The 18,318-nt window shown below is 41.4% G+C and overlaps 2 protein-coding genes across 48 annotated transcripts in view; both read right to left on the bottom strand.

The window, feature by feature from the left end:
• Positions 1–1,095: 1,095 nt before the first annotated feature.
• On the bottom strand, positions 1,096–2,886 carry LOC116742962 (WD repeat and SOCS box-containing protein 1-like; the record flags this gene model as incomplete). The annotated part of the gene is made up of 1 exon (XM_032610901.1): positions 1,096–2,886. A coding segment is annotated over one exon (1,089 nt), but the record flags the coding sequence as incomplete, so codon positions are not given.
• A 10,751-nt stretch (positions 2,887–13,637) lies between these two features.
• LMO7 (LIM domain 7) overlaps positions 13,638–18,318 on the bottom strand; it is a 201,503-nt gene continuing 196,822 nt past the window's right edge. For 29 of the 47 annotated variants that reach the window (XM_032611074.1, XM_032611061.1, XM_032611078.1 and 26 more), the window contains 3 exons: positions 17,082–17,190; positions 15,899–16,001; positions 13,790–14,557 (listed from right to left, as the gene is read on the bottom strand). In XM_032611074.1, the coding sequence (XP_032466965.1) occupies positions 14,535–14,557; positions 15,899–16,001; positions 17,082–17,190 (235 nt within the window). In that variant the 3' untranslated portion in view covers positions 13,790–14,534. Of the gene's footprint in view, positions 16,002–17,081; positions 17,191–18,318 lie in introns of all 47 variants that reach the window. The other 18 variants (XM_032611073.1, XM_032611051.1, XM_032611065.1 and 15 more) reach the window with 2 other exon arrangements.

Genomic DNA, 18,318 nt, shown 5'->3' with positions numbered 1-18,318 from the left:
CGCGGAGCAACTAGGCTCGTGTGCCACAGCTACTGAGCCTGTGCGTCTGGAGCCTGTGCTCCGCAATGAGAGGCCGCGACAGAGTGGCCCCTGCTCACTGCAACTAGAGAAAGCCCTCGCACAGAAACAAAGACCCAACACAGCGAAAAAAATATGTATATATATATATATATATATATATATATATATATATACATTTTTTTTTTTTTTTTTTTTTTCGGTACTCGGGCCTCTCACTGCTGTGGCCCCTCCTGCTGCGGAGCACAGGCTCCGGACGCGCAGGCTCAGCGGCCATGGCCTACAGGCCCAGCCACAGCAAAAAAAAAAAAAAAGATAAGCTAGTTAATTTCCATCCCACCACTTCCACTCACTGAGTCCTCTGCCTTTTGTGTATATTTAAACAAATTGGTTCAAATTCTGCTAAAAATATATCACTTGAAAATACTGTTAAACATTTTAGTTTCTGATGAGAAATGTGTGTAATATTTAGGGGTTTTTTTTTGCAAGAAAACCATATAATAATGGAAACTTTTTACACATTTAATTTTCAAACTGTTCTCTCATAGCATGTTTCTTTCAAAAGGGGTTATGCATTGTATTTGTTTTTATCACCTTTATTGTACAAGAAGATTATTAAGGGTTTCCCTGGTGGCGCAGTGGTTGAGAGTCCGCCTGCCGATGCGGGGGACGCGGGTTCGTGCCCCGGTCCGGGAAGATCCTACGTGCCGCGGAGCGGCTGGGCCCGTGACCCATGGCCGCTGAGCCTGCGCATCCGGAGCCTGTGCTTCGGAACGGGAGAGGCCACAGCAGTGAGAGGCCCGTGTACCGCAAAAAAAAAAAAAAAAAAAAAAAGCTCAACAAAAATATATAATCAAGCATTTTACATAATGCATACATTCTTAATATCTGCAGGTAAGATAAATAACAGAAGGCAAAAACAGATATACTAATTGTATTGCTTCTCTTTGGCAAGTCACCAATATTACCCCCTGCAGAAACATAGGATATGTGTAAAAAGCAAAAATACCCACTACAGTCGTAAAATAATTGTCCCTTAGTAGAAACAACAAAATATTTAGCAATAATGCAGTAGACGGATTTTTCAAATTGACTAAAATTTATTATAATACTTTATTTATACCACAGGGGTTAAAGTAGCAAGCTGCTTTCCAAAATTAAGGCCCACAGCAGTAGTTAGGAAAAAAAAAAAAAAGACACCCTTTTTTCCTGGTTATATCCTGGCTATTTTTCATTTAATAATGTCACATTCAAATTCTACCTCTCAGCTGCCGCTCCTAAGGAAAACAAAATCCTTCCCTAGACAAAAGCTGTTTTACTTGAAGGTCAGTTGTCTGACCACCCCCCAACCAAATACACATTTTGTTATGAGGCATTCAGCTTTCTTAAGTCAGTATTTGCCATCTAACTCAGTGTCCCAGAATGAAAAAATTCCTTCCACTTTACAGCAAAGATACATATTGTGGCTCTACTGAAGCAATGTATACATGTTGGAACTAAAAATTAGAAAAGCAAAAGGGTCCATTCAACACACAGCAGCTTATATCGAAATATATACATGTATGTATATGTTCTCACAGTTACATTTTAGAAAAATATTTACATGTTCAGAAATATTTCTCCTAAGGTCTATAAATAACACTTTAAAAGCTCAACTGATGAAAATGCAATACAAGAATGTATCAAATTAAATAAATCTCCTAAACCTTGAAGTCAGTAAAGCTTGAGGTTTGTGTAAAGTGTGTTGTCAGTCCCCAATACTAGGGAAGACAGCATCCTCTAAACACGGTAGGAGAGGAACTCTAAAACTTTGGAAGGAATCGGCAGCTCCTGGACTTCTTGGGTGGGCATCACTCTCCGGACTGGTATGCGACATAAATGTTGAAGGCTAGGGACTTGCCTTGGAGTGGCCCCAAAATACACACTTCCATTATGTGTCCCAGCAGCTAAAACACTGCCCTCAGTAGAAAAGGCACAGCAAAGACCATTGCTCAAAGGCGTAACTTGTACTGGATAATCCTCATCAATTCTCCAGAACCTCACCATTTTATCATCAGCAAGGCTTGCAACATGCAGTCCATCATGACTAAACGAGACAGATCGTACCCATCGGTCATTTGCTCCTCCAGCAAATATTGGAGTGGGTGGGGAAAGCAGGTGCCCAAATTCCATCAGAATGTCTCCAGTGTGTGGATCCCAGATATAAACTCGAGTATCATAAGAGGCCATAGCCAGTAATGCTCCATCAGGAGAAAAGTCACAAGCTACAACATCATGGTGATGTCCTTCTAGTTTCCGTATCATGGTATATTTATCCATATTCTGAAGGAAAACTGCTTTACTGGCTCCCACTGAACACAGCATAGAAGAGTCAGGAGAGAATGCACAGCTGTACACCCAGTTCTGATGGCCCCTCAATACTTTCATCATGTTTCCATCATCTTTCAGGTCCCACACTCTCAGAGTTTTGTCTCTTGAAGCTGACACCAGGATCAAGCTCCCATCTGGAGCAAAAGTTAAATCTCTGACCACTTCAGTATGACCTACCAAGTTAAGGAGGAGTTTTCCTGTACATACATCCCATATTTTGATACACCCATTGTTTAACCCTGTGGCAAGGAGTAGCTGATCTTGTCCAAATTTGAATCGATGCCATTCTATGTTTACACAGCGACTCTGTTTTTCTGGAACTGAAGATCCAAAAGCAAGACTCCAGACTATATCGCCACAGTCTATAATATGTTCACGAGGCTTATCTTTTTGACCACCATCACTGTTTTGTCTTGACAATCTTAAACTGCTTGAATTGGTGATACTCTTGGTGCCATGCAAGAGAAAGTTCTTAAGGCAAAAGCAACAGTCCAATTTTCACGACCACATTTCTTGTCAAAAGGAGCTGCAGGAGCTAAGAGTTCACCTGTAGTACGCGATCTCACGATCTCTTACTTGTTGACCATCGGGGGAAAGCTGGACCTCTATGGGGCACCGTCTGATTCCGGGGGCGCGATGCGGCGTGACGCGGGCTGGGTCCCTCCCGGTCCCGGGGACGGAGGGGAGGGGCGGGGCGGTCCCGGCGTTTTCTGCCGACCGCCCCGGGAAAGCTCCGGGAGGCCTAGGACCAAACTATGGAGTCAAACACAGACAATAGATGCTGTTCCCTTTCTCGCGCCTACGGACCAAGATGCTTCCCTCCACACAACCGACTGCAGACGAGACACTGGAGCAAGATCTTGTTTTTAAAGAGTAGAAAAGTGGTTGCACAGGGCTGTGGGTGGAGGAAATAGGGAGATGTTGGTAAAAGGGTATAAATTTTCAATTATAAGATGAGTAAGGTCTGAGGATCTAATGTGTAATATAGTGACTATAGTTGATAACACTGTATTGTATAGTTGAGATTTGCTAAGAGAGTAGAACTTAAATGTTCTCACCAAATAAAAAGGATAACTGTGTGAGGTGATGGAGGTTTAAATTGGCTCCATGGGGGGAATCCTTTCACAATGTACATGTGTATCAAATCAGCCCGTTGTATACTTTAAATATCTGGCAATTTTATGCGTCAACTATACCTCAATAAAGCTGAAAAAAAATCCTGTTTATAAAATGAACCACATTTGCTAATTTCTGACTACAATTTGAGACTAAAACTTGCAATAAATTATGCAGTAAAAATAATATAGTAATATTATAGAGACTCTGGAACTATATTCTGGAATCTCTTTTTTATTCCAAAATAGTCATTCCATCAATGAGTAAATGTACCCAGTTTTACCATAAATTGTTTTTAAATTTATTTATTTTTGGCTGCATTGTGTCTTCGTTACTGCATGTGGGCTTTCTCTAGTTGCGGCGAGTAAGGACTACTCTTTGTTGCGGTGCACTGGCTCTAGGCACTCGGGCTTCAGTAGTTGTGGCTCGTGGGCTCTAGAGCGCAGGCTCAGTAGCTGTGGCGCACGGGCTTAGTTGCTCCACGGCACGTGGGATCTTCCCGGACCAGGGCTCGAATCCATGTCCCCTGCATTGGCAGGTGGATTCTTAACCACTGTGCCACCAGGGAAGTCCCTTGTTTTTAATAAAGAAGTAACTTACTGTTGAGTATCAGTCTCCTAAAACATTTTAATGGCTCATAAATAGTTCTTTTTGTATTTCATCATTGAAACAATTTAGCAAATACCATAAGCTGAGATACGATGGAGACACCTGTATTACGGAGCAAACGTCTCACACCGAATTATTTGTCCTCATTCTTGTTTCTTCTCTACTTCAGTGATGTTTTCTGTGCCTCTTCCAGCAATATTTGCTGACAAAGGAATATACTTGTGTCAGTTTCCATGTTATTTCCAGTATTTTGTTTCAGCCATTTTAACCTCAGTAAGAAGAGCAAGGGGATTTGCCGTTATGTGCATCTGCTATTATGTAAGCTCAAAAGATGCTTGTAAACATTTATTACTGTATGTAGTATGTCAAGGAGAGATTACATCTTACTTGACTTTAAGCATCACCGGAAAAATTGTAATGTTCTTCTTCGTGTTCCTCATGTTTCTAAAAATCTTGCTTGCAAAGTGATGACATAAATAAATTGTAATATATCACAACATGCCAAATGAAGAAACCATTGCAGGGTGGGGTGCCCATTCAGCCCTCAGGACATCTACATACTACACTATGCGTTCTGCACTACACGTGACTAACACAGCCATAACGACAAGCGTGTCTGTGTCAACCCTTCTACGAAATACCAGAAATGCTTAAAATGTTTCTTTTCAAATATAAAAACACACACAAATACATTTTCTAATATGTTCTTCATACAGCACAATGGATCATCTTGCCCATCGTTGTAGAGGCTGCTCCCAAAGAAATGAGGCAAAACGGGCAACGCAGAGGTCACTGGAACCACCACTATCCCACTGAAAATTAAGCCTACTGAGACGACAAATGTCATTTTATTACACCTTTTAGTGATGAGCACACATTTATAAATATTATTTGAGAAAAACTTTAACATTTTTAGTCAGAATCACCCTAATGATCTTTTTAAATAGTGGCAAAAGGGGAGAACACTAACTCCTGGTTTTAGTTGGTAAATATCAAAGTGACTGTGGTATGCCAAATAATGTTCCCATCCTAATCCCTGGAAGCTGTATGTTTCCTTATGTGAAAGAGGGACTTTGCAGATTTGATTCAGGATCTAGGGGAAAAGAGGACCTTTGGCTGACAGAGCAGACCTGTTGACCCGAAGAGATGACCTGCCTGAGATGAAGGGATGAGGGCTGAAGCTGAACAGTGGGTGACCTGTGCTGCATGGTCCCTCAAGCCATGGATCAGATGGGAAAGTTGACACCCAAGTGGATGCCATCGTGAAGGGTTAACCAAGTAGAAAGACCAGACAGGATGCTAGGTGCTGCAGTGATCACTGGGACAGCAACTAGGTGCACAGAACAAGGTGCTTCCACAGGCCCACCACGGGGCCATGACTCTGTCACCATGTAAATCAAGCCAAGGTCAGATAACAACTGTGGGGCAAAAGAGGGGTTAGGGAATATCCTGATTTGATTGGACTTAAATCTGAAAAAGCTGGAGAGAAGAAATGGGCAAGATTAGATTTGAGTTTTCTTGCCTTCAGGTGGAATGGGGCTCTAAGTATATATTAATCTTGACTATAAAATTGTTTGTAAATAATTTTAATTATAAAAATGTTAATTTTCATAGCTGAATTCATAGTTATTTTATAGTATGAAAATACCACACTTGTACTGTGTCCCTAATACACCGGGCACACAATGAATACTCAATAAAGACTTGTTAATGTAAACTCAGGTCATGGGAGAGGCTCTTTCTTGGCTTCTCTCTGCACTTCCATTGGCCTCCTCTTCAGCTGTGAGCTATATTCCTGAACCTAGAACTTAAATGTATTCAGAAAGAAGCCAAATGGATATCCTAAACCTCATTATACATCTGAACTTGAAACTGACACCAAGTCAGTATTTTACGACTAAGGGCTCCCAGGAAGCTAGTCTGATTTGGAGGTAGAAATGGATTTAAGAACACAGAGGACTTGCAAGCTTGATTTGGAGGTAGAAATGGATTTAAGAACACAGAGGACTTGCAAGCTTGACCCAGGAGCTCTCTTGGCCACCTGTGATGGATGTTTTCCTGCTGCCGTAGAACAGGTTGAAAGGGCAAATGAGCTTCTGACAAATGTAAGAAGAACTCTCTATTTAGCCTGAAATGGCAACAGGCAGACCAACGCTTCCCATGCAGGTCTGTGACGCTGAATTCATTACAGATCTAATAAAGCACTTTAGCTATCAAAAATACAAAAAAAAATTTAAGTAACAGCAAGTAGCACACAAAAATATGTAAGTTAAAAGCCTGGATGTAACCTAGAAAGCACTGCTCCATCCTTTTCCCGATTCTAATAGGTCTCTCCTACGGAATTTTCAATAAATCCTATTTTTCCCAATCTAATTTTAACAGCAAGGAGTTTTGATAATCTTTCACAGGATTGTGTTATAAAACTGGTGTTGAAAAATACTCTCCATGACGAGCTTTGAGGATCTTTACAGTGTAAGCATTAAAGAGCTTCACACAGAATCATCATCAAGAGAATTACTGGGTCACCTAAATGTATTAAACGATCTCATGGGATTACAGTACCTAAAACCCACAATCTTAAGTTTAAAATTTAATCATAAGAAGATAAGCATTGAACCCACCATTCCCTTTCATGAATTTTTACAGAAAAAAACTGAAAAAGCATGAGACTATTTTTTCACACTTTATAAAGTATTCACAAGTATTTACAAATTATCCAGGTTACCGATTTTTCACCTCATCACCACCATGATCTCTTCATGATTGCTTGAACAGAACAAATTTTCTCAAGTACTCTCTCACATGATCCTTGGTGGGTACGACAGAGGAAATATTCTTGTCCTCTCCCCTGTGCTCTCTATATTGTTCCTTAAGAAAATCGCGGACTTACAAGGTTCTAATTTTGCAAGACAGGGTCTCACATCATATCGATACAAGTACGCAATTTTTAAGAGAATTCACAAAGGCTAATTATGGTAAATGTTGTGGTTAACCCCCCACATTTACTCCACCAAACTCCCGTCAGCAATAGCATGACCAGGTGATTCTCACTTAAGAGGGACCCCTGGTTCAAAACTGGGCAAATAACCCAAGGCTGGCCTATGAGAAGACAGAAGTTTGGCTAATGGCTTCTGGGAAAGGTCCCTTATACGCTGAAGAGCAATGAGGGCTCAGCATCTCTTCCAGTGAATATGAAAAAAGAAGCGTGGAGCCTGTCTGCCATCTTGCAACCGTGGTAATTAGCAGCCTCAGGAGCAGCCAGCGTTGTGATGGCCAAACAGCCTGAGATGAACGATATGGGTCTTTGATGACATTATTAAACTGCTGGATGAACCGACCTTCTTGACTTTCTCTCAGGTGAGGAAATAAACTTATATTTAAGTCAATTTGAGCTTGCAAACGAACCAACTTTAATGGATGTCATTTCTTTCTAGTTAAACCCAAACCCCTATTTCCAGATACCTTCACCTACTTCTTCTCTATGTATGTCAACCCTGTGGCATGTCCAAAACAGAACTCATTTCCTTTTTCAACAATATCAGTCTCTACACTACCCAGGCTTGGGGTCCTACAGTTATTCTTTTGCTTCTCTTTAGGTCGTGTCATGTCTTTGAGTCATGATCTCTCATCCATTGACTTATTCCTTTTTGCGGTCTCACCACCCTACGTCAGATCTTCACCACTTCATGGAGACATGATCCCACATAGTGTATCTAGGGATCTCCTCATTCCTCTGTGAAAGAGGCCCAAGTGTGTATGCTTTTGATCGAATACAACGTAAGGGAGGCACCTCTGGGAATTTGATTCCAACTCAGAAATGCTATTTTGTTCCTTCTGCATGCTCTATCTGCTAAGACTACGTCTGCTCTTAAAGATGTAGTTCAAATATCAACTTGGCTGTGAAGTTGCTTCACAACTGAGTAAATGTAAATGTAAATGTCTAATGGCTTCTCACACACTGGATTTCTCTCATAGCCCTGGTCTTTTCTACCAGGCACTAGAATCCTTTGGGTATGTGCCTTTCCCTTCCATGAGAATAAGGATTGCTTTGTATTCATCAAATATTCCCTCCATGTTTTATGACATTAATCTGAAAATTGCTTTTTTCCTGTCCTGTACACATGGATTTTAAACACATACTAGGATTTTTAAATGCCATTTTTAACGTCTTTATTGGAGTATAACTGCTTCACAATATTGCATTAGTTTCTGCTGTATAACAAAGTGATTCAGCTATATGTATACATATATCCCCATATCCCCTCCCTCTTGCATCTCCCTCCCACCCTCCCTAACCCACCCCTCTAGGTGGTCACAAATCACCAAGCTGATCTCCCTGTGTTACGCGGCTGCTTCCCACTACCTGTCTATTTTACATTTGGTAGTGTATATATGTCCATGCCACTCTCTCACTTCGTCCCAGCTTACCCTTCCCCCTCCCCGTGTCCTCAAGTCCATTCTCTACATCTGCATCTTTATTCCTGTCCTGCTCCTAGGTTCATTAGAACCGCTTTTTTTTTAGATTCCATACATACGTGTTAGCAGACGGTATTTGTTTTTCTCTTTCTGACTTACTTCACTCTGTATGACAGACTCTAGGTCCATCCACCTCAAAACAAACAGTTCAAATTCTTTTTATGCCATTTTTACTGGTATAAACTGGGACTTGCATTAGCATACCTTAACACCTCTTCCAGATTGCAAGGATTGATGTTAGAGCAGTAAATAAAATGAGTAAACTCCCAGCCCTGGCATATACACTATTAGAGATGTCTCTCAACTAACAATCAGGCAGTAGTTTTTATTCCAGGCCTATTCCTTGGAACCCAGCTAGTTTCTTTCTTTCTTTCTTTTTTTTTTTTTTTTTTGCTACTTCTCACACCGTGATAGAAATGAAAATTAAGTATTGAATAAAATGCCTAGATTACATTCTTGAATAGAACAAATTTAATTTTCATGCTACTTTCCTTTCTGAATCTAGCACTGCAGAGGCTCCGGGTTTTAATGACTACAGGGGATAAAAGCATCCTCTTCCCTCCTCTACCAGTCATGCCTACCCATAAAATAAAAACTTTTGATTTCTCAAAAATATTGAAGAAATCATCCCTTCCTTCTACTCCTCTCACTCACTCACTCCTCCCCACTACCTCTTTGGGACAGACTGGATGTTAGAATCAGCCACTCACAAATGGCCTGGCCCCTCAATCCTTCCTTGGCCTTGTCTTATGAAGCTGCCTGTCCACAGGCCATGTGCCATCTTCTCCCCCCATGTCGTTCTCCCACAAACACAGAGGACAGAGAGCTCTTCTCTTGGCTACTCAATTGCAAAGCTCAATTCAAGTAGGAGGAAGCAGGAAGTGTGCCAGCAGAAATGACGGTGATATTTTTTGATCCCTACCTCTTGTAAAGATTCCCAATGGACCCAGCACTCTGATTATTCCTCCCCATACACACACAGATAATTCTCATGTGTAAACAAAACAAATGAAAGGCTAGAGAATACACATGTACATACTGCCTCTTTAAGTCAAGATTATAAAGGGTAACTTTAAAGAATATTTACGAAATTTTAAAACGTAGAACTTTCTTATGTCTTAATATGGCATCTAGGACTTCCCTGGTGGCACAGTGGTTAAGAATCTGCCTGCCAATGCAGGGGACATGGGTTCGAGCCCTGGTCCAGGAAGATCCCACATGCCACAGAGCAGCTAAGCCCATGCGCCACAGCTACTGAACCTGCGCTCCAGAGCCCGTGAGCCACAACTACTGAGCCGGCGTGCCACAACTACTGAAGCCGGTGCGCCTAGAGCCCGTGCTCCGCAACGAGAAGCCACCATAATGAGAAGCACGGACACCACAAAGAAGAGTAGCCCCGCTCACCATAACTAGAGAAAGCCTGTGCGCAGCAATGAAGACCCAATGCAGCCAAAAATTAATTAATTAAAAAAATATATGGCACCTAGATGGCAATTTCTGACTTGGCCTCTCCCTGCTTCCCACAAAGCATACATGGAGACATTGAAAGTGATGAAAAGCCTTAACACTGAGATCTACCACTGGCAATGCTAGACTCCGGGGGTGGGAGGGTACAGAATTTCAATCAACTACCATGAAACAGGACCAAAGCTTGTCTGTAGCTTGAAGTAAGGCAGAGCGACCAAGTCCGGGGCCTCAGCCGAGAGACGCAAAGTTTACGTCTCAGAACACGGCAGAACAGAACCCAGCTGGCTGTCTCTGCCTCTGGAAGCAGCCAGTGCACTCTAACCCCAGTACCTCTGTTTCCAGGACATTCTGAGAGTCCCCCAAAACTACAGGGCAAGTGGTGAAGGGGAAGCAGCACACGTGTCAAGGGAACTCACTCACGGCACACTGGGAAGTGCAGCTCTGATTCCTAATATATCATGGGCGCGGGGCGGGTGGTACGGACAGAACGTGGCCTGGAGATGGCTTTCCAAGCTCTCCCTCAGTTCATCTCACTGGGTAAATAGACAACACATCAGGACATTCAGAGGTTGCTAGGCACTGGAAATTGGGCTGGGTGCTGTGTACGTGAAAGACCCCCCAACTGAACATCTGAGGTGGTCAATCCACCAACACCAAAATGTACATGATCTCCAGTCATCGACTGGGTTCTCATCTTACTGCATCACTGGGTAGCCTTTGACACAGCAGGTCCCTTCCGCCTTGAAATATGCTGTTGACTTGATTTCCAGAACACCAGTGGGTGGGTTCTCCTCCTGCCTCTGCATCTCTGATCTCCAATGCTGGAGGACCCCAGGAATTGGCCCTTCTGCGATATTCTTTGCTCTAATTACAGTCAGAATCCAGGTGATGTCCTCTTGATTCTCAGCTTAAAATCCATCCACATACTGATGACCCTACACTTACATCCCCAGCCTGGACTTCTGCCTTGAACTCCAGATTTGCACAGCCAGCTGCCCACTCGACACTGTCATTTAGTTTATCTAATACTGTTCAGACCTCACCATGTTTAAAATCCAAACCCTGATCTCCCTGCCCCACCAACCCCAACTGGGCTCCACCTACCACCTTATCCATTTTAGAAAGTGGTGGTTCCATGTTCAGCTCCTTAAGACAACACTTGAGACTTGGACTCTTCCCTTCCTCTTATGCTACATCCAACCCATCACCAAATTCTGTCACTTCATCTTCGAGATACATATGCACACTGTGTAATCTGTCACCTCCTTCCTCATCACCTCCCCAGCTCCCGCCCTGCTGAAGAGAACATCTTTCGCCTGGACAATTTCAATAGATTCCGAACTCGCCTCCCTGCTTTTACCTTTACTCTTCTGCAACCTATTGTTTATGTGGTGGTCTTCAGTCATTTTAAAACATAAGTCAGTTCATTTCACTCCTCAGCTCAACCTTCCAATGTCTCTGTCCTGCTCAGCAGACCTGCGTCTTCCTGCCCACACCTCCTTGCTCACATCACTCTCATTTGATCCGTCCTAACCACACGGTCGCTTCCTGAGCACACCAAATATTCTCCTGCCTCAGGACACTTGAACTTGCTATTTTCTATATCCGGAATGCATTCCCCTCAGATATCTGTAAGGTCTGCTCCCTCAATCCTTCAGGCTTTGGCTCAAATATCAGAGAGGATGTCTCTACAACCCATATAAAAAGGCACCACGGAACTTTCACTTCCAACACTCATGGAGCCTCCTCGCCCTGCTCATTTGTGCTTCAACACCCTTATCTCCACATGCATGCTACATTTTATTGAGTTTATCACTGTCTCCCCCAACTGGAAATCTAAGCCCAGACAGAGACAAGACTTTGTATTTCTTCACTGCACTATCTACAGTGCCTAAAACCATGCCTGGCACATACCGCTTGAATAAAGAATGCTGAACGACTGAATCTTTCCTTGTTCCTAAATGAAGTTACAAATTCTCATGGGCATATACAAAGGTGCTATAACACCGGTGTCTCAGAAGAAAATCTCTGAAAGCTGTCCTAACAACTTGTACTAACAAAATTATTATCACTTAAAAAGATAATATGAGAGATGAGGAAAAAAGTCATAAGAATGTACAGAGAAGAAGAAAAACAGTATACAAGGTTAAGATGAAAAGACACAGGATTTAGATGAAAAGGAGTACTGATCAGTAAAGATGTTGGATGAGAAAACTAAAACTGTGAGGTAAGAAATAAAGCTTGTACTAGAGGTAGGAACAAGCAGAATTAACAAGACAGAAATTGAAGCAGTAGTTTATTAATTTATTCAGCTACTGCATACTGAGGGCTACCATATGTCAGCGAACAAGGCAACGGAAATTCCTGTGTGGTGCTAGTGGGAGTCTAAGTTGGTAGCATCTCTCTGGAAACCACTGTGGCAATATGCATCGTGACAGCCTTAAGATGCATAACCTCTGAGCCAATAATCTCATGTCTATGAAAATAATATAAAGAAATAGATATGATCATGGAGAGTCCATCACAGACTTTATACTAGAAATATATGCATACATATAGTATATATAACCATGTTATATATATCACAGGGAGCTCAGCTCGGTGCTCTGTGGTGACCTAGATGGGGGGGGAGGGGGGAGGGAGGTCCAAGAGGGAGGGTATACATAGAGCTGACTCACTTCATTGTACAGCAGAAACTAACACAACATTGTAAAGTAATTTTACTCCAATAAGAAATAAAAATAATGGGGAAAAAATAAAAGTAACTGTTATATCACTTTAAAGAGAATAAAATCTATTTGTTTAAAAAAAGTGTTAAATATTAGAAATGACTGAGATGCACGCAGTAGAGGAACTTGCAGGTAAGTGTTAACAGCACCAAACAACGGAGCATTATGCAACCATTAATAAAAATATATAGAAATGGTTTTAAGAACATGGAAAAATTCACAAGCCAATGTTAACTAGGAACACAAGATAAATAACTGTGTATGGATTGAGTTTAAACAGAGCTCTTGTCTTTGAAGTTTGGAATTGAAAAATTATATTCCTTACGCTTTAGGTACTTGATAAATTTTCATCATAAAACACACATTACTCTAATAATCAGAAATAAAGAATACTAAACAAAAATAAAAACTGGAACTAAATTTTTTATGTTCTCCCACATTACAGCTTCTTATATATTTCTAACCTATCCCAGTACAGTTCTCATATCCTAGAATTAACCACTCCAGTTTCCTTATTATAAAGGATTCAAGCAAGCTTGTATTTTTGCTCAAAACATGCTAAAGTCTTGCGTTCTTGCACTCTCACTCCAGATTTCTAAAACATTATAGATTTTTTTTTATCCTATAGATTTTCTAAACTTATCACTGAGGAAGTAAAAGAATATGTAAAGATTCTATGCAAATCATCCAACAATTCACCATTCACTTCACCTCTCACCATAAAAACGTATTGCATTCAAAAACAACTTTCCATCAAAAATAAAGTTTCTTGTTAAAATTTTTCAGGAAAAACGATATCACGATTGCAGTTATAGTTTCATAGGTATATACACATGTCAAAACCTGTCACTGTACAGTTTAAATATGTGCATTTTATTGTATGTCAATTTATTCCTCAGTAAATATGCTAAATAAAACATAGTATCAAGAAAAGCCACACACTGAAACATAATTAAAAGGCTTGGAAGGTAGACAAACACAGACACACACGGAAGAAAAAGAACCACTCTTTAAATGCATCAGCAAGTTTATTTACAAATGCAGTTGAACAGAAAGGCTCACTAGTTTCTGGAGAAAACTTCTGGCATACAAACCATGATGATCTTCCATGAATGAAAAGAAGCAATTTCTACTGGGAATTGCTTAGTGACAATTCTGGTGAAGAAAATAGAGCTCCCCTCATCAAGCAAATAAAATGTCATATAAGCTAAAAAAAAATTTAATAATGTTACATAAATGAAAAGAAGGATACAGAAAGCAAATTTGGGGGTGGATTTTAGTGACATTTTCCGTATTGTTCTGCATTAATTTAGAATACATTACAATAAACAGAGCAAATGCAATTACATATTTATATTAACTATTTCAAATAATGTTTCCAAAACTTAAAAAAAAAAAACCAATAAAATAACCCTCCTCAAAACACCGTTAGAAAGTCAAACTAGATCATTATCAGCATCAAAAAAATACTTTGAAGTTCTTATTTTTCCCCTGTGCTTTTATAATGCTGAATTCAAAAAGGAAATACTGCACTTTTCCCCACACATAATTACCTTCTTATAAATAAACAACAAAAATACAGGTTCTACCAAGACTATAATGCTCTGATGTAATCTAAAGAGGCCAGAAAAAGTATTATTCTTTTTAAAAAAGAGAGCAAAAGGACATACAACGTCTATTTATAGATCTATATCAGCAGCAACCACCTCTTCTTCTATCTGCAACAGTGCTTTCGTGTGGAGGCTTACATCACATGGCGGTTGGCCGTCCAGCTGATCAGGCAAGGAGAGAAGAAAGAAAAGTGCTTAGATTCAGAAACACTCGAATATCGCCACCTGGGATACATAGCAGGAATCGTTCAGAGAATGACCCCATGAGGTAGAAAGAGTTACCCTGTTACTCACTTAGGATAAAGCTGGGCAAATCACACCTCTGGGTTCTACAAGTCTTTCTTTGCAAAAAAATGGAGTAAAAATTAACTGCTGATATAGAAACAAGTTACACTCAACTCTCTATTATTTGTACTGGAGGAGAGAAAAGGCATGGGCAATTTTTCCATGATGATTCCAAAAATCAATTATATTTGGCTTTGGAATTTTGACTAAAGAGAGAAAAGCTCACACACATACACACACTCCCTCCCCATTCCATGCCCAGCCTTGACACTCTCCAACCTCAGTGCTGGCATCCAGGAAAGGTCTGGACCAACGGGGTGAGAAGGCTCAAAACACGGTGACAGATAAGAGAGAGTTGACTGGGCTGAAGCCATTTCCAAAGCACTCTTCACATAAAGGCCATATAAATACCTCAGAGCTCAAAAGCATATGGTTTGGCTGATACCACTTGTAACAAACACCCTTTCACAATAAGGAAGAAACACATGTTACCAGCATCAAGGCTCAAAATATAAAAAGGAGGAATGGTTGTCTTTACGTAGCTATAAACGATATGCAATCTACTTACGCTACCCTATGTTTATAACACACTTACAGGCAAAAACATGCTTAGACACAGAATAGCATGTGAAGTTTTCGAAAAACTCAATTTTTCCAAAAATGACACTGAAACACTATGTCGTCAGAATTAATGCTTAAATTATTGTATAATTTGATAGCATATGATTATAGAGTAACAAAGCATACACTGACTATTCTTTATTACCTTTTTAAACCACAGTTTTTAAAGTTGGTCATATTCTAAATCACATAATAATAGAAATCAGCTAAAACGATGAGAGTTTCTTAGCCAAGAAACTGATGAGAGTCTATACAGAAGATTCATTTTGACTGTTGGTCTTGGTTGGTTTTTATGCTTGAGTCATCAGAAGTTTCTCCAGACTCAGCAGACTGCCCAGAACACCGTCCTGACTCCTGGCACGCATCCCTCTCTGGTTCTTTGGTCCTACACTCACCCTTGTGCGGCTGGACTCCTGAGCACTGACCCACTGACCCGCTCACCGGACCCTCTTTGAAGGGGATACTCTGAGATTCCTGAAGCCTGGAGCTCTGGGGCAGGGAGCTTGAAGGGGAGCTGGTGGAAGGTTCAGGGAAATGCATGGGAACCCGTGGTCTCCGTAAAAGACAAGAAATTTTCTCCCTGATTTGCTCTCTTACATTTGAGTCTGAGATAGCAGTCGTTGCAATACAGTTGGTTGTTTCGGATTCTGACTTCGGCTCCTGAGGAAGAGCCTCCGAGGTCACGATCACAGGCCACACACTGGGAGACAAACAAAAAAAAGCAAAAACAGGAAACGTCCACACTTAGCTCAAGAAAGCTTGGGGCACTCCCAGAAAAAAAAAAAAAATTAAGCAAAATGCAGCTTCTAAGCTCTTAGATACATTTGAGCAAAGGAAAAAAAAAAAAAGGCCCAAAGATAATTAGATGAAAAGGAAACCTGCCAGATGAGACATTAAAGAATTCATAAAGCCAATTTTAAGAGCCAAGATATCATTCTAAATATACCAAAAGAATAGAAATGATTCGTTGATTGGTTTAAAGAAATTGCATCTTCCTTTCTCCCAGCGGAATGGAGAGGATAAAGCACCACAGGAAGGAACGGGTGAAGGGCACCAAGACTGGGTGTCTGGCTCTCTGCCCTGGGGTGGGTCACCCCAGGCATTCCCCCAGCACCAATTCGGTGAGGTTCACTCACGGTGCTTTCCCTTCAAGGCTGGGTATTTTGCTTCCATGTGCTCAAACACTAACCATTTTGACTCATTCTGCTATGCCTAGGAACAACCCAAGCCAGAGACAGACAAGCTTAAACAAGCTGAGCTCTAAAGGATCAACTACCGGAATTTCTCTCTCTGGCCCAACGCAAGTTCAAGAATCAAACAGATGTGTCTCTAAAGACATACTGCAAACTAAGGGAGTCATAGAGCCCTACTTCTCTCTTAGGTGCAAGCAGACTGTGCAACTGTGAAAATACATTACTTTTCCTTTCACACTCTCCCTATTCAAAGCTAGGCTTCGGACACTGTTATAACTCATGTCCCCATGCTGTTAATAACCGTGGCAACATGTCAGAGAAAGCATTTACGCACCGTAAATTTTACTTAAAGAATCTCAGATTGGAAACAGGAAGTGCATAGTGCTTCCGGCTTTAAGTTTTGAAGCCAGGTTCAAGGTTTGAGAACCTAGTAGCAGTAGCAGGCCATCTGTGATTCAAAGTGCAGCACAGACCGACAGAGGCAGCACCTAGCTTGTTAGTGGCAGGTCCACACCCAGCGCTGCAAGAAGCCATGCTCTCTCCAAGCAAAGCAATGCGGGCCTGTAGGCTGTCTGGCTCAGTCTCACCTTAAAACAATGCAAATGATAACAAAGACCCAGGGACTCGATGATCATGGCGGCTCCTTTGCCCAGAATGTTATGACAATAGGAGCACACGCGCTTCCCACTGACCGACCTAGACGTAGAACGAGAATGGAAGGGTGGCTTTCATCCGAGTAGCTCAAAGCTCTTATCTAAAAATCACACTCTGGTATTAACGTGAATCATAGTTTACGAAACTCTTTATTTTATATACCTGTGGCAGGAAAACTTTCACCAGCCAACCAAAGTATGCCTTGATTATACTGTACCTTGATGGATCTCCACGACGGCTCTGGAACCCTTGACACCTAGTCACATACATGAAGGATTTCCGTGCAATCAGTCCATGCTGCCCTTCGCGATGCTTTCGCCCTCAGACCACATCTGTACTCGGCAACAGTCCCCCCTCCTCTAATGCAGCCGACATCATCTTGCCAGGTAAACCCTCCCAGGCACAGCTCTAATCATGTCTTCTGCTCATCGAACACCGAAAGAGCAGCCCCGCTTTGGAGAGGTGTTGCAAGTCTACTCAACCTACCGCCTCAACCGTATTTTCTCCACCTCTTTCTCATTCACCCGATATTCTAGGTAAACAGAAGTATCAGTGCTTTCCTGACTGTACCTCTGGTTTACAGGGCTGCCTCTGCGGAGAATGACATGAAAACTGCCTGACAGCTACCATTTAGATAGGTAAGGCAAGTTTCTACTTTGCTTTATTTACAAGGCTTATCTCTTCTCCCAGGCCGAAAGGTGAAGGCTACTTCTTATCTTTGCATCCCACTGGACTGGCACAGCACTTCAGTGACATTGGAAAGGACATAGCTGTTGAGTGCCTCACGTTAGAGACCTTTTCAGGGCAGAGAAGTCCACAGCCCTGTCTCCTTTCTGCTTTCCGAGGGCAGGGTTCGCAGTAAGGAAACGGGTACTCTCTCCTCTGGCTTCTCCCCGACTCTGCAGTCCCTATCTTCCCTCCAAATTTACCAAAAATCCTCATCTCTTCTTCTCTTAATTTAAGCTCCCTGATACACATTTTATAAATCCTGGCACAAGCAACATTTTTAGCTAGATAAAAATATCTTCTCCGAATGAAATCCTTTAGTTGATAGCTTAAAAAAAAAATCCCAATATTAATCATTGTGTTTCTACTTTTCAGTATTTCAATAGTGATGAAAAGTAGCATAGGCCAGTAGCACTCACTTGAGGTCTCAACAGAAACACTGCT

Source organism: Phocoena sinus, chromosome 18, assembly GCF_008692025.1.
Source record: "Phocoena sinus isolate mPhoSin1 chromosome 18, mPhoSin1.pri, whole genome shotgun sequence".
Taxonomy (NCBI): domain Eukaryota; kingdom Metazoa; phylum Chordata; class Mammalia; order Artiodactyla; family Phocoenidae; genus Phocoena; species Phocoena sinus.
Note: the sequence above shows the minus strand (reverse complement) of the source record. Positions and strands in the feature narration are given on the sequence as shown.